The sequence below is a fragment of the Amblyraja radiata genome, chromosome 26 (genome assembly GCF_010909765.2).
Source record: "Amblyraja radiata isolate CabotCenter1 chromosome 26, sAmbRad1.1.pri, whole genome shotgun sequence".
Taxonomy (NCBI): Eukaryota; Metazoa; Chordata; class Chondrichthyes; order Rajiformes; family Rajidae; genus Amblyraja; species Amblyraja radiata.
In genome coordinates this window covers 28,594,464-28,611,806 of record NC_045981.1, presented here as the reverse complement: position 1 = coordinate 28,611,806, position 17,343 = coordinate 28,594,464, and the positions used below count along the sequence as shown (strand labels likewise).

Here is a 17,343-nt window from a genome sequence, read left to right as displayed (position 1 = left end):
GAGTTGCACCTAACCGATTTGACACTCTTTACAGTAACCCCAAAGCCAGCCCGAACATTGGCAAAGTAGCGTATAGACCGTGCACGAGACGCACAAAAACTTGAAAGGTGCACAAAAAATTTAATTGCCTTTGAAACGTTGTCATTTTAACCACCTCTACCACTTCTTCTAGTAGCTCGTTCCATATACCCACCACCATATGAAGAAAAATCTGCCCCTGGGTCCCCTTTAAATCTTTCCCCTCTCACCTTAAAATGATGCCCTTTAGCTTTAGATATCCTTGCCCTGTTAAACAAAGATGGCGAGCAATCATTTTCTCTCTGCCCCTCAAGATTTTTCAAAGTTCATATCATTGGCAGCTTGTTACCCAAGTGGAATACGAGATAGTGTTGTTAAAATATGCATTTTGTCACTCTGTTTCAATGGAGAAGGGAGAGGTTGGTGTGGGAGTGGGAAGGAGTTAAAATGACATAATGCTCAAAATCGCTATTACAGACAGTGTGCATGTCAACCCGTCTATGCTTGGTTACACCAATGTTACGGAGACTACATAGTGAGCACCAAATGCAGTAGACCAGGTTGCAAGAGGTGCAGGTGAATCTTTGCCTTACTTTGAAGGGATGTTTGGATGGCAACGAAGGAGCAGGTGAAGGGACAGGTGGTGCATACAAGGACAGGTTGGTAGGACTTGGGGAGGCATAGATAGGGAGGAATTAAGAAACTGAGGAGTCACGAGGAGAGTGGTTTCTGTGGAAATCAGAATAGTGTGGGGTGGGAAGGAAGAGGGAAAGATGTGACTGGGGGTTGGGTCACATTAGAGCTATGGTGGAGGAAAATGTACTGTATGCATGGGCTGGTATGGTAAAACTGAGGAACGAAGGAACTATGGCTGTTCTCTATGGAGAGAAGTGGGGGGGGGGGGAATGGTGAGCAGACACGAGAAATGGAGGTAATGCATTGAGGGCTCTATCAAGCAAGGAACACAAGAAGAGGCCAAACTTACAGAGGAATGGAAGACACTCAAGAAGCTCTTGAGCAGAAGGCTCGTCTTGAGGACAGATATTGCTGGAGATAGAGACTCTGAAGGAAAATATGGGCAGCATCCTTACAGGAGGCAGGGTGAAAGGAGGTATAGTTGGAGTAGGTTTGGGAGTCGGTGGGTTCATGGACGTGTTGGTGGCAGGTCTATCTCTTGAGATGGAGAGTGAGAGATATAGAAAAAGTATCAGAAATGATCCAGGTGAATTTGAGAGTGTAGAAATTGGTGACAAACGTGATGAACTCGACAAGTTTGGGACAAGTACAGGAAGCATTACTTATGTAACTACCGATGTTGGGGGGGTGGGGGGTTGCTTGAATAGTTTTGGAATATGGATTGCTCCAGAGCCAACAAGTTACTCCCTGTGCCCTCCACTCACACACTCACTTGTCCATCTAGTTTTCCTGTCCATTTATTCACCTTTGCTACCCCCATCCCCTCACCTGGTTCCACCTGGCCATCATCCCTCCCTATGATTCTACCCATTACCAACCAGACTCTGTCCCACTCCATCTCGTTCCCTCCACCCATCATCCTTTCCCCATCAGTTTCCACCAATCACCTACCAGCCTTGTCCGATCCCCTTTTGTGTTGGTGTCGTCTGCTGACCTTTCTTCTTCTGTCTTGGCCTTGATGCAGGGACTTGACCCAAAACATTGACTTGCATCTTTTACCTTCACAAACGTTGCTTGACCTGCTGAATTTTTTAAACTCTCACTTGGGTCCATTCTTATTTATCTCTCCAGATGTACTCACTCAGAACATCTCCCTTTTGGGTTTTCTTTCCAACTCCTTGTTATTACTTGAGGGAACCTTCAAGCATCTAGCCAGAGCCCTGTTCTCTTCCATATGATACTAAGCAAAACAGACTATATGCATTTCCTCATGTAGATTAAGGTCCAGACATTGAGAAACTATACAACTCAATGTTATCAGATGTTGATGTAACATCTTACATAATTTTCTTTGGAAAATATCTCATCAAAATGTGTACCCACTTTCTCACTTGCCCAAATGTCCATACGTTGTAGTACACCAGTAACGTTTTCCACCTCACCACCCCTCTCAACAGGATAAATTAATTTTACCATTTGGGATGTCCTGGTTCTACATTATTATGGAGTAACAGTTGATGCAAGAGACTTCAAAGGTGAGGTGCCAATCCACTCTCTTGTACATTCACAGTCACGTACATATACCAGTTTTCAACACCACCGTGCAAATAATCTCCGTAGGAGATTTTTATGGATGAAGGCACAGAAATTGTAAAGTTCAACAGCTTCTGTGCAGTCCCATATGTTTGGACAGAATATTTCATCATCCACCAGAGATTCACTGAACATTAATAGATAGTGTTAAGAACTGTGAATTGCACATTCTGATTTCGAGATGTCAAAGTATAAAATATAAAATTTTAGTGAAAGAAGCAAACTGCAGGATTTCCCCACGGAAACATTAAAGAACCCCAAAACAGAAATTGCACATCATTTTTACCAAGCCAATTACTTAAATCTCCCATGAAGCAAACTAATCTCTGATAATCTGTACATGAATCACCACAAACATATTTACAATTACAATAATCAAATAAAGGCTATAATTTTTCAGTCTTGTACCTTTTCTCAGACTTGATTGTCTACCATCAAAATTTGTTTTACATCATAAATCATCTCATTTAGAACCTTTCTTCTGTTGACACACAGCATTGCAAACATCATCCGCCATCTCTCTACATGTGGATTGAGTTAGTCTGTACCAAAAATATAAATATTTCTCCAAAGGATTTGCAATTATGCATCAATTTACAATCCAAAATTTGAAGGAAAAAAATCTGTCTCTCTGTACTAGTTGCCCACATTTCTGTTTTTCCTGCTGTAACATTTCATTTCTTTGTACACTGGCTGCCGAGAGGAGAACCTTGCACGTAGGAGATGATGGCATTGTGTAGGAAGCTGGCTCGTTGTGCTTCATCTTCCTTCATCCGAATTATCTCGTTGTCTTTCAGACGGATTTTTTCTAATAGGCAGGAAATTTCACCATCTTTATCCAGCAAGGTTTCTCGATGGTTACATGACTGTACTGTAATGAAACAGGAGAATTCTGTGTTTAATTAAACTGGGGTTGGACTCATCAAGTAAGGCCATACTATGGGGCTAGTTTAAAATAATGGTTGCTATTTACTAAAATATTCATCCCTGTATTAGACATTCCTGTTTTGGTATTGATAGTAGGTTAACATATTTTGTTTCTATTCTGAGATTTACTCGGTCATCTTAAAAAGATAAAAGATCAACTGTTGAAATAGTTGATCAATTTAGAACAGTACAGGAGCAGGCCCATCAGCCCACAATGTTTGTGCAAAACATGATGCATAGTTAAACTGATCTCATCTGTCTTCACATGATCCCTATCTCTCCATGCACTTCCATCTAAAAGCCACTTAAATGCCACTCCTGTATCTGCCTCCACCACCACCACCACCCTTAGCATTGCATTCCAGACACTCACCACTCTCAGTGAAAAAACTTGATCCACACATCTCTATTAAACTTTCCCCCTCTCACCTTATAGCTATGCCCTCTGGTGTTGGACATTTCCAGCCTGGGGAAAAAGATTCTGACTGTCTACCGCAGGGGTCGGCAACCTTGTTCTGCATAGGGGCCAGGACGCATGTCTGTGAGCGGATGGCGAACCACATCGACGGCCTATAGACAACCCCGATCCCGACAGTGAAGCCCAGACACAGAAGTTGCGCAGGATGCGGTACAGCCAGAGCTCGGCGCAGCTCAGCAGCTCGTCGCCAGCACAGGCCTCGAGTCCTTGCGTTACCACACCTGGGCGCCGCGGCCTTGGGCCCAGGAGGTACCGGAGATGATGGAAGTTTGTGGGACGGATAATTACGGGGGAAAAAAAATACACCTGCGGGCCGGATGATTTCGGGTTACGGGCCACATTCGGCCTGGCGGTCGTAGGTTGCCGACCCCTGGTCTACCCTATCTATACCTCTCATAATTTTATATAATTCTATTAAGTCTCTCCTCAACCTCCGACATTCCAGAGAAAACAATCCAAGTCTATCCTACCTCTCCCTTTAGCTGAAACCCGATGATCAAGGTACAGGGTTGCCATTATTGCATATTGTCAGAGTCTATTTTATCTTCATTGTGTTCAGACGGTTGACGAATTATTTTATCACCCTAAAATAAACTCAATCCATTCAAGTAGCTGAAAATAATCTACTTTAATCAAAAAAGTGATTCTAGGATTTAAATTAAGATATGCTTTTGGAAAGGCACATGGATATGCAGGAAATGGATTGTGTATAGATGAGATTAGTTTACCTTGGCATCATGTTCACAGATATCGTGGGCCAAAGGGCCTCTTCCTGGCCTGTACTTTTCTATGTTAAGAGACATTCTTAACTGTTTACTAGGGAGACAATTTACAAGAATAGGAAGTAGTTTGACACGTTGCTCAGTTAATACCTATTCACGTACCTTTCAATTGCCTCTCTAAGGCAGAAATTTTCTCCTTGAGTCCTTCCTGTGCTGCTCTCTCTGCCTGTAGATGGCCAATTTGTTCTTGGAGCTCCACTCGTACATTATTTACCTCTGCAACCTTCTCTTGATCCTTGCCAGATAGCTCCTGAATATTGGGGTTTGAGTGTTAAAAGTTTAACATTCAAGTTCTATTTTATAAAGTTAAAGAAAGGAGCTTTCACATACTGGACACATAATATGCTTTCTCTGCAGAGAGTTAGTTATTCATAGGCTATACTAAAATAATATTAAAATAGACAGCAAATGGACTGATGGGTGGATGAGCTTGAGACATACTGAATGCCTACAGTTGTCTCCATTCATCTCAATCTCATACAAAGATATGTATAGATAGAACTTAAAACAATTCAGCACCACCACTTCAAATAATAATTTTGCACAGGTGGTGGGTATATGGAATGGATTGTCAGATAAAGTAGTTGAGGCAGGTACAATAACAACATGTAAAAGGCATTTGGACAGGTAGATGAATAGGAAAGGTTCTATTGCAGTTGTACAAGGTCTTGGTGAGACCACGCCTGGAGTATTGCGTACAGTTTTGGTCTCCTAATCTGAGGAAAGACATTCTTGCCATAGAGGGAGTACAGAGAAGGTTCACCAGACTGATTCCTGGGATGTCAGGATTTTCATATGAAGAAAGACTGGATAGACTCGGCTTGTACTCGCTAGAATTTAGAAGATTGAGGGGGGATCTTATAGAAACTTACAAAATTCTTAAGGGGTTGGACAGGCTAGATGCAGGAAGATTGTTCCCGATGTTGGGGAAGTCCAGAACAAGGGGTCACAGTTTAAGGATAAGGGGGAAATCTTTTAGGACCGAGATGAGAAAAACATTTTTTACACAGAGAGTGGTGAATCTCTGGAATTCTCTGCCACAGAAGGTAGTTGAGGCCAGTTCATTGGCTATATTTAAGAGGGAGTTAGATGTGGCCCTTGTGGCTAAAGAGATCAGGGGGTATGGAGAGAAGGCAGGTACAGGATACTGAGTTGGATGATCAGCCATGATCATATTGAATGGCGGTGCAGGCTCGAAGGGCCGAATGGCCTACTCCTGCACCTATTTTCTATGTTTCTATGATAGGTTTAGAGGGATATGGGCCAAATGGGACTAACGTAAATGAGACATTTTGGCATGAACATGTTGGCAAAAGGGCTGTTTCCGTGCTGTATGACATTATAACTCCTCCTGAATTTCCTGCCACCAACCTACACTAGGGGCAATTTCTTTGGAATATAGGAGGAGATCCAACAGGTCATTAGGAGAACATGTAAATGCTACACAGACAGCAACCAAGGTCAGGATTAAACCTGATTAATGGAGCTGGATAGCAGCAGCTTCTACCGCTCTGACACTTTCTGCACCTTCTAGAGAGTTATGATACCTTGTTATGTATTTTAAGTCTTTACATCAAAAACAACATTTGGCCTAGAATTGTCATTTCGTATTCTGGTCTTTTTCAATCTTTAATCGTTTCCTGTTTCAGTTATCTAGTCAAAATATTTGACCCCGTAATTTTCATTATTTATGTGTTAATGTATCTTTTGAGGACCCCTCAGCTAAAAAACACAGTAGCTAAAAATAGCACTCCAATTAGCCACTAACTGGTCCATACTCATAGCTTTTGAGTACAAAAAAATCAGCTTTCTTCAACAATAACACCTTGATCATTTTGTTCTTTCACATTTCAGTTTCATTTTGCTGCTTCCCTTGTCGCATGAAATAATAATTAACTTCAACTTTTCTAGTATAATTTAATTTAATTTGAATCAAATTATCCTCAATTGTTTCTTTCTGGATTGGTAAACTTAATTTTCTCCAAAATGTTGTGTAATTTATCCTTGACACAGAAATTCATATGGTAATTACAGATTTGGCAGTTGTCATCAATCCTTCAATATCCTTCAATAGCTAAAAAAGCTTAAATCGATTTCTTGAAAATGGAAATTTGTTACTGGACAAATGCATTTCACAAGTTCACAAGTTATAGTAGAATTAGGCCATTCGGCCCATCAAGTCCACTCCGCCATTCAATTATGGCTGATCTCTGCCTCCTAATCCAATTTTCCAGCCGTCCCACCTTAATCCTTGGCACCCGGTCTAATCAAGAATTTGTCTATCTCTGCCTTAAAAATATCCAGTGGCTTGGCCTCCACAACCCTCTGATTAACTACCCTCTGACTAAATAAGTTCCTCCTCACCTCCTTTCTAAAAGAGCGCCTTTAATTCAGAGGCTATGACCTCTGGTCCTAGACTCTCCCACCAGGCGAAACATCCTTTCCACTTCCATTCATCGCAAGCTTAATCAGAAATATTTTATCATAATTTAAAACAAAATCATAGTGTATGAAGTGGGATTGCAATTAAGTCACAAAATTAACATCAAAATATTAGGAAGTTAAATGAGAAACGGACATTTCTTCAGCTTTAAATAATCCCCTTGAGTAAACGTGGTTTAGTTATCATTACGTGAAAATGAAACGATAACCTTAAATTAACACCTCAGTGGCACCTGCCGGAAGGAATCAGTATGTGCCATTGAATCAGGATCCTAAGTACCTGATTTAGATCTTCGATTCGGCGCTTTAAACTTTCATTTTCAAATGTATGCTTATTGTTCTTTCCTTGTAGCTCAGTGATGGTTTGTGTCTGGACTGTGCAACGATTCTGGATTTCATCACGCGACTGATTAAGGTGATGTACCTTCTCTTCCAAGTGAACTAATCTCTGTTGCTGAATAAATGAAATAAAATTGATGAGCAATAAAAAAAAAATTCCAATCCACATACACTTATAGCATTATACATCTTTCTTTTAGATATTAATTAATAATAGCCATTGTTGCCCTTGGGCTTTGTTGTTGCCTCACAGAAATTAATTGGTTTTTTTTACCGACAGATAATATTAGTCACTTTCCTATAACTTAATAAAGGCATTAACTGCAGAAATTGATTTTTCTGAACTAGTGCCCTTGTTTTCTTCCTTTGGGTTTCATTGCACTAAATTATACTACTGTAGGATGACGTATTGGAGTTTAAATCCAGATGCAGGGCACTTTCATGGCTTGTCTTACATGTACTGTGCCAGTTAAATAACAAGCTTAATCCAATAATGTGGAACTTAGGGTATGCTGAATTAACGACTAATTATTGTATATGTCTTTGTCTGTTATTACATTAACGGGCCTGTTACGCTTCAGCAAACAAATATGTCATTGTTCTGTTAGCAGTACAGATGAGTTAAAGATTCTTGATTCTTAACTAGTTACTTATTCAACCCCACATACATGCCCCGAGACCTAGAGATTTGGTTTTGAACAAATAGAATGCATTTATAGTCGTACACCTAGTATGAAACAAACACTTGAAATTAAGTTATTTGCCGACAGAGTTTTCAATAAAGAGTTTTTTTCCATATTCATTACCTCTTCCAATCGTGCGTGATTCCTTATTTTGATCTGCTCCTCTTCAGCTTGTGCCCGGTCAGTTATCGCAGCTGCCTTTGCCCGGCTTAAGTCCTGTCGCCACAAAGAATACAAAACGTTAGGCATTCAAGAATTATTATTTTTGAAGTGATTTTTAATGATCGTAGCTGACCAGTTTGAAGAAGGGACCCGACCCAAAATGTCACCTATCTATGATCTCCAGTGATGCTGCCTGACCCGCTGAGTTACTCCAGCTCTTTGTATTTAAGAAGGAACTGCAGATGCTGTAAAATTCGAAGGTACACAAAAATGCTGGAGAAACTCAGCGGGTGCAGCAGCATCTATGGAGTGAAGGAAATAGGCAACATTTCGGGCCGAAACCCTTCTTCAGACTGAAACGCTGCCTATTTCCTTCGCTTTGATACAAATACCAGCACTTTGTATCTTTTTTATTTGAAAATGCCAACCAAAATGTTCCTACTATAGTTTTTACATTAGGTTTAACTTCCAGACAAGATCTAACATATGTCTTACAGAGTTACAAAGCTGAAGGAATGAAAGGCTTATAATTATGGATAGCCACATCTGTTGCACCCCAGTGAATTATTTGCAACCATATAATAAATTTCATGGCGTCACAATTTCCGTTATTTGGGGCGGTACAGTGGTGCAGCAGTGGAGTTGCTGCCACAGACCTGGATTTGATCGTGACTACAGGTGCTATCAGTACGGAGTTCACACGTTCTCCCTGTGACCGCGTGGTTTTTTTCCGGATGTGCCGATTTCCTCCCACACTCCAAAGACCTACAGGTTTGTAGGTTAATTGGCTTCAGTAAAAAAAAATCTAAAATGTCCTTAGAGCAAAGGATAGTGCTAGTGTACAGGGTAATCGCTGGTCGGTGTGGACTCGGTGGGTTGAAGGGACAGTTTCCGCACTGTATTCCTAAAGTCTAAAGTTGATGAGGTGAGGTATTGCTATGTTATAATTGTACCAACTCTAATACTCAACCAGTGTGCTCACTCACTTCTTCCAGCTGAAGTTTAACGTCTTCAAGTTTGTGAATCCTTTCCTGCAGTGACCGCTGTGTCTCATCCAGGTTATGTTTCATGTGGTTCATCTGGTCAGATTAAAATAAACACAATTAAATGTTCCCTGATCAGATACCTTAGGGTCATCATTTGTCTTTGGTTGCTAATCTTTAACAGGTTCTACAGTATCTGCCGCTCTTTGTACTCCTCTACCAATATTCCATTCAATTCCTTCCATTGTTCCTGCCTCTCAGAATTGGGATGCAAGAGGTGGTTGCTAATCTAGCATTTGTTTCGTACTGCTGACCAATGACGAATTTTAAACCCATTTTCTGTGCGTACTGGCACCTTAAAAACATTAAACGTCATTATGCTGTTTTCTGGCAACATGACATATTGATCGTGTGTACCTGTACTTTATTGTCTACAAAAACCACTGCCCTGCTCCATATTTCAAGTATTGCAGTATTCAAACATTTAGAGTGTACACAATGGCATATTTTTCATTTCCTTGTTAATAATGTCTAATATAACAAATGTATATATTGTCTAAAGTTATACAACTACATCAAACACAGGGAATTAATGAACTGCAGCTAATTTTTGGCAGAATAACATGGAAAATTAAAGACCCAGAATGTTCACTTTCAGAGGCTACCTTGAGTTTTTAGCTATTTTAAGGATTTCTGAGCAAGATTTACATAGAAACACAGAAAATAGGTTCAGGAGTAGGCAATTCGGTCCTTCGAGCCAGCACTGCCATTCAGTATGATCTTGGCTGACCATCCAAAATTATCCGGTTCCTACCTTTACCCCATATCCGTTGATTCCCGCAGCCCCAAGAGCTAAATCTAACTCTCTTGAAAATATCCAGTGAATTGGCTTCCACTGCCTTCGGTGGCAGAGAATTCCACAGAATCACAACTCTCTGGTCGAAATATTTTTTCCTCATCTCAGTCCTAAATGGCCGACCCCTTATTCTTAAACTGTGACCCCTGGTTCTGGACTCTCCCGACATCGGAAACATTTTTCCTGCATCTACCCTGTCCAATCCTCTAAGAATTTTATGTTTCTATAAGATCCTCTCTCATCCTTCTAAATTCCAGCAAATAGAAGCCCAGTTGACCCATTCTTTCATCATACGTCAATAATTGTCTACCTAACTCTTATTTTTCACCTGGATTTCCCAGAATGTTCCCAAGCTTTCTTAATTTCTCTTCATGTGCATAAGAAGTTTTAGAATTTTAACATTTACGATTCCCTTTTCATTTTTAATCCATTGACAAGTTAGCTTGTAATTGCTTTCTGCTGCCATCTGCTGGAAGCCATACTCAATCTCAGCACTTGACGCACAAAACGCTTAGGTAGTCCTTCAGCATTGAAGATGATTCTTCTTTCATGCCGTTCTAAGGAATGCAAGATCACCTGAACAAATTATTTCAACATGACGTGGACTTATGGTCCAAGTTCAATGACAAGAATGTCTAATATGATTGGAGACCATGCTCGACTGCTTGGTCCTTGACAGAAGTGACTAGTACAATGCAACAATCTAGTCACATTGAATTGAAATAAAATGGAGTCATTTAAATTTGGAGCAAAGTTTGTTTTTCTATAAAGTGCGTATTATCCCAAACTGAATGCAAATGATAATCATCTAAATTCTCATTCTGCTCCACTTTCCACCCCCTCTCCGCTGTACTCAAGGAGGTTGTGTGGCTTTGGTATAATCCCAGACTAAAGGCTGATTAGCAAAATTGCAGCCCATGGAATTCAAGGATCAGTAACATCATGGACCAAACTGGACTGAAGGCAGGAAGCATACAGTGATGTTCCCCCAAAGGTCAAGACAAACACCAGAGATTTTTTTAGATATGGGAAGACAGTGCATTTTTGTAAACAGAAAGGTGCCATGAGGCACATCATTCCTTGCTGTTGGTGTTCATGGCAGATTGCCATCCTGTAAGCTGTTTAAGGGCCTGACCACCTAATTTAATTCATATATTTTATTTTTTTACTTTAATCATATGTAATAATGTCATATTAAAAATGTGAAAGTATAAAATCGATAAGTTTGGCAGAATGGGCAGGTAAGTGACACATGAAATGCAATACACAGAGCAGTGTGATGTGATACACTTTAGCTGAAGGGTAAAGAAAAAACAATAAAGGGGCTGTCCCACTGCGGCGGCCTAATCTGCGAGTTTAGAAGAGTTTGTCCTCGACTCAAACTCGCAGCATGGTCGACACATGGTCATAGGAGGTCCTATGAAGTCACTGGAACTCTCCTTCATGCTAGAGGGAAGTTCCCGCCTACTCACGGCCCCAGTTTGGTCGAGGAAAACTTTTCAGCATATTGAAATATTTTCCGCGAGAAAATTGGTCGGCATGGTTCTTTTAAACTCGTAATGCAGTGCAGTGGGGTCGCTATGTAGTTATAGGCAGTCGAGGGCAGCCGTAAGCAATCTCCTTCGCTGACCGGGCATTTTAAATTGGCTCATTAGAGTTTTCAGGTCTAAGGAAAACCGACCGGTAATGTAAAATGCCCGCTAAACTTTAATATAAGTTGTCTGGCTTCTTAAAAGTGTCTCCACTTCTTCTCCCCCCACCCACTCTAAAGGACTTACCGTACTGTGCAGCCGTTTCAGACAGCGCTCCCCCGCTGTCTGTGTGTGTGTCTGTGTGCGTGTGTGCGTGTGTGTCTGTGTGCGTGTGTGTGTGTGCGCGCGCGTGTGTGTGTGTGGTCGGTTGATCCAGCTCGCGGTTTCATTGCTGACGGTCTATCCAGCTCGAGGTTTTCCAGGCGAGTGCCCTCGAGCTTGATGGTCGAAGACAGTCGCTGAAAGGTCGCGTCAGTGGGACTGGCCCTTAAATATACATTTCTGATGCAAGTGCTGGAACGGGGGTGGGGGAAGGGGTGTATAAATCCGTGCAAGTGGTAAGTTATGTTATGTGACCCTCGGCTTCCAGAAGATGTAGAGTGAGGTACACTATCCAAAGATGTAGAGTAAGCTATACTATCCAAAATACTCATTTGGCCCCAACTTGCTCTGTTTATCATATCATAGACAGGAGAAGGAGCAGAAAATATATTCTACAGGGGATGAGGGATTTAAGCCAGAAAAGTCAATGGAGAAACAACCTAATTTAATTAATATATTAATTATATTGTCTTTTCTGTAGAAATTAAGTTTGTTTCCAAAAGACAACAAAGGTTGAATGTAGGATTTTAGAGGTAAGATTGTCACCGGATTAGATGTGAGAACACAAAGCAACCATTTTCATTAATGAATGTTCAAGTTCTGGGAGAGCAGTGCAAAAAGTTTGGACTAAAGATACAAGGAGGATACGATGGATTTTTTTTTGTTAAAGGGCTCAGAGCCACATTACCTCTTTCTGCCGTACTGCATCTGTATCATCCAGCACTTGTTTATATCTCTTCTTCTCAGCTTCTAGGCGCTCTGACAGTTCAAAATGGAATTGAAAATGCAATCAGTAACTAACTTTTAAGGATTGAGAGCAAAGTTGTAGAAATAAACTCAAGCAGATTCCAGAAATATATGTGTGTAAAAATATCCTACTTTTCCATTATTACATTTTCATCTTGGACTTAAAACAATGGTCCAATACTCATAAACACAGTGTTAGCTTTCAAATCATATTCAGGCAGATTTCAAGAACTCAAATTTAATTGGCTTTTGTGAAGGCATTATTCATAGATTTCAACCACTTATTTACCTTGAACCAGTTTTGCAATACTTGCACATAGTTCAGCAGTTTACATTTATTGATGCCACTGTAAAACCACAAATAAGTAATTGCATTGAAGTGCAACCACTGAGCAACAAAACCTTCAACAAAACCTGCAAGGGATCACTAAAACATTGAGACGATTTCCCCCATCCATGCTATTCAATTTAATGTTATTGTTCAAGTAAAGATTACATAAAATAAAATGCAATTGGTGAATATGGGGCCAAATTGTGCACACTTTCTGCCCTACACTTTGAACTGCACGTCACACAAGCTGGAGGTCAGATGCTGGCAGAACTGATCTCCTCTGGATTCACCATTCAATCCAGCAGTGGAGAATTCGGGTACTAAATCAAGGACTGAATACAGATCACATCTGACAATCTTATGCTCTTCTTTAGACATTCAGGATAACTTTTCTCCATGTTGGTTTTGTGGTTGAGATGGTAGTGGAAGTCAATATAAGAACTAAACACTCTTTCTCAATTGGAGCAGGTGACTGATTGGGAGGGTATGTGGATAGTGTATGAGGTGTGCACCCCTTCTGCCTGGGTGTGCTCCTGACACGTGCTCGAGCTCTCAATAGCACCCTGACTGCTTCTTCCCCATTATGGGAGGAAAGGGAAGGAATCCCAAAATACCGTCTGCGAATGACCTATCAGGTCCATCAGAACCTGCTCTTATTTATTTCATAAGAAAAGTGACTATTATAGTACCTTCAGTTTGCGCTACTTTCCGTTTCATGTCTGCAGTCATGCTGATCAATTCTTGCTTCAGATGGCAGATCTGATCGTGCTGGCTTTTACTCCGTCGTTCCAATTCATCTACCTATGTGACACATGCAAAAAATAGCATCTGGTACATGTTTAGGAAATAGACAATTGACATACCATCACTGCATACTGTAATTGTTCATAAATTTAATTAAAAACCTAGTCTTAAATTAGATAACCAAAACTAAACTATAAACCGAGAAAGTTACAGTGGCTTGCAAAAGTTTTCATACCCCTTGAACTTTTCCACATTTTGTCACGTTACAACCACAAATTTAAATGTATTTTATTGGGATTTTATGTGATAGACCAACACAAAGTGGCGCATAATTGTGAAGTGGAAGGAAAATGATACATGGTTTTCAAATTTTTTTACAAATAAAAAACTGAAAAGTGTGGCGTGCAAAGGTATTCAGCCCCCTTTACTCTGATACCCCTAAATAAAATCCAGTGCAACCAATTGCCTTCAGAAGTCAACTAATTAGTAAATAGAGTCCACTTGTGTGTAATCTAATCTCAGTATAAATACAGCTGTTCTGCGAAGGCCTCAGAGGGGGAAAATAGACAACATTCAATATCAGGCATTGAGAATATGTACAGGTGCAATAAAAACAACTCCAACAGCAGCATTACAGGTTGAAATGGGGGAGATGCCTCTAGAGATGAGAAGGATACAGCTTTCATTAAATTACTGGATTAACCTACAGGGCCACAGTCAAGAACACCCAGCACAAGTTACTGTCAAACCATGCTGGGAAAAGGAGAGAAGGGAAACAAAAAGTTTTGGATGGACAGTGACCCAGAGAGCAGTACAAATCGGCATAGCACAATTAAATGTGGTTCCAACAGTTCCATTACCTTCAATTCCACCTTGGATACTTCCAGATGCAACAGTAGACTTTACAACATTAGAACAGGAAAACAAGGATAAACAACATAGGTATAATTCAGTCATCATACAGGAATACATTGACAGATACTACAGTTTTGTCCAAATTTATACAGATGCATCAAAAGATTCAGTAGATAAAGTAGGAGTAGCATTTATTGTACCAGAATTTCACATCAAAGTAGGGAAGAGGATCAATAATGAGGTCTCAGTATACACAGGTGAAATGATTGCAATATTGTTAGCGGTACAGTGGGTCGAGGATACTAGGCCTTTAAGGACAGTTATTTGCTCAGATTCAGGTTTAGCAATAAAGAGTTTACAGCACAGCCATTCAGACAGTAGACCAGACATTTTGATTGAAATACAACAAACACTATTCAGAATTCAAATGATGGGGCTTACAGTCATATTTTTATGGGTACCAGCACACATTGGCATTAGAGGAAACGAAATGGCAGATAAGGTAGCAAAAGAGGTAGCAAAAAGAAGTAAAATTGATTTAAGTATTAACATAGGTAAAACTGAAATCAAAGACATTATTAAGCAAAGACTGAAGGAAAGATGGCAAAAGCAATGGGATGAAGAGCGGAAAGGACGGTGGTTCTACAGAGTCCAGAGGAAAGTGGGAGAAATGAGACGTGCAGGAAAAAACAGAAAAGAGGAGACAGTAATCTCAAGAATTAGATTTGGACACACTGGTCTGAACAGTACACTTTTTATAATAGGCAAGCATAATACAGGTAGATGTGAATACTGTGGGCAAGAAGAGACAATAGAGCATGTCATTGTACATTGTGAGAGGTATGAGGAGGAGAGAGAACGGATGAGTGAGCAGTTCAGAAAAGAAAGAATACAATTTGATTTGGTAGATATTTTGCAAGGAAGTTCATATAAGTGCTATCAAATCCTGTTGCATTTTCTTAGGGTAACCAATTTGTTCGGAAGGATATAGGTTATTAGTATATGTAATGGTGTTGTTTGATCCACACTCCATGCCAGTTGGTGGCGGTAATGCACCAAAAAAGTTGTTTGCCAACCGCCAAAAAACACCACATAGAAGAAGAAGAAGAAGAACTCAGAGGTTTGTTAGAGAACATTAGTGAACAAAGCATCATGAAGCCCAAGGAACACACCAGACAGGTCAGGGATAAAGTTGTGGAGAAGTTTAAAGCAGGGCTAGGTTATAAAAAAATATCCCAAGCTTTGAACATCTCACGGAGCACTGTTCAATCCATCATCCGAAAATGGAAAGAGTATGGCACAACTGCAAACCTACCAAGACATGGCCGTCCACCTAAATTGACAGGCCAGGCAAGGAGAGCATTGATCAGAGAAGCAGCCAAGAGGCCCATGGTAACTCTGGAGGAGCTGCAGAGATCCACAGCTCAGGTGGGAGAATCTGTCCACTCGTCGTGCACTCCACAAATCGGGCCTTTATGGAAGAGTGGTAAGAAGAAAGCCATTGTTGAAAAAAAGCCATAAGAAGTCCCGTTTGCAGTTTGCCACAAGCCATGTGGGGGACACAGTAAACATGTGGAGGAAGGTGCTCTGGTCAGATGAGACCAAAATTGAAGTTTTTGGCCTAAATGCAAAACGCTATGTGCACTGCACATCACCCTGAACACACCATCCCCACTGTGAAACATGGTGGTGGCAGCATCATGCTGTGGGGATGCCTTTCTTCAGCAGGGACAGGGAAGCTGGTCAGAGTTGATGGGAAGATGGATGGAGCCAATACAGGGCAAACTTGGAAGAAAACCTGTTAGAGTCTGCAAAAGACTTGAGACTGGGGCGGAGGTTCACCTTCCAGCAGGACAACGACCCTAAAAATACAGCCAGAGCTACAATGGAATGGTTTAGATCAAAGCATATTCATGTGTTAGAATGGCCCAGTCAAAGTCCAGACCTAAATCCTATTGAGAATCTCTGGCAAGACTTGAAATTGCTGTTCACAGACGCTCTCCATCCAATCTGACTGAGCTTGAGCTATTTTTCATAGAAGAATGGGCAAAAATTTCAGTCTCTAGATGTGCAAAGCTGGTAGAGACATACCCCAAAAGACTTGCAGCTGTAATTGTAGCGAAAGGTGGTTCTACAAAGTATTGACTCAGGGGGGCTGAATACTTTTGCACGCCACACTTTTCAGTTTTTTATTTGTAAAAAAATTTGAAAACCATGTATCATTTTCCTTCCACTTCACAATTATGCACCACTTTGTGTTGGTCTATGTGACAAAATGTGGAAAAGTTCAAGGGGTATGAAAACTTTTGCAAGCCACTGTATATAGTTTTAGCAAATTACCTTCTTAATCACAATATTACCCACATGACAAGCAACCTACTTCATGCTTCTTTGAGAAGGTTACAAATTTGTAGCAACGGATTGAGGCAGTAGATATTACCAATCTGGATTTCTGGGAAGCATTTTATAATGCTACACACAACATTCAATTCATATGACATGCACACGTTCATATTAGACAAGATTAAAATGCAACTAAATGCAAAGCATGAATTAGTGTCCATGTTACCAGATTTTATAAAGTTGAACATTATGGTCAATAACTCAAAGCACCTGTGAGGGCTAGGTCAAAGAGCAGAAAGCCATTGGAACGCTTGAGATGCAGTACACACACCCCAGTCTACATTGATAGTGCCGAAGTAGAGATGGTCGAAAGCTTCTTTCCCAGGAATAACTAACACCAGTAATTTGTTCTGGACCAGCCACATTGTAGCTATAGAAAAGAAAGCAGAACCAACTCTACTTCCTTGGAAGGCTTAAGAGGTTCGGCATACCACCCCAACAACCTTCACCAACATATACAGTATTGGGATACATAACAGCCTGGTTTGGGAATAGCTCCATCTGAGACCGG

The 17,343-nt window shown here is 40.6% G+C and overlaps 1 protein-coding gene across 3 annotated transcripts in view; it reads right to left on the bottom strand.

Moving 5' to 3' along the window:
* Nucleotides 1–133: 133 nt before the first annotated feature.
* lrrc45 (leucine rich repeat containing 45) overlaps nt 134–17,343 on the bottom strand; it is a 36,311-nt gene continuing 19,101 nt past the window's right edge. For all 3 annotated transcript variants that reach the window (XM_033044564.1, XM_033044565.1, XM_033044566.1), the window contains exons 12-18: nt 13,520–13,631; nt 12,441–12,511; nt 9,047–9,139; nt 8,022–8,114; nt 7,157–7,330; nt 4,537–4,684; nt 134–3,118 (exon numbers count right to left, since the gene is read on the bottom strand). In XM_033044564.1, the coding sequence (XP_032900455.1) occupies nt 2,922–3,118; nt 4,537–4,684; nt 7,157–7,330; nt 8,022–8,114; nt 9,047–9,139; nt 12,441–12,511; nt 13,520–13,631 (888 nt within the window). In that variant the 3' untranslated portion in view covers nt 134–2,921. The remainder of the gene's footprint in view (nt 3,119–4,536; nt 4,685–7,156; nt 7,331–8,021; nt 8,115–9,046; nt 9,140–12,440; nt 12,512–13,519; nt 13,632–17,343) is intronic.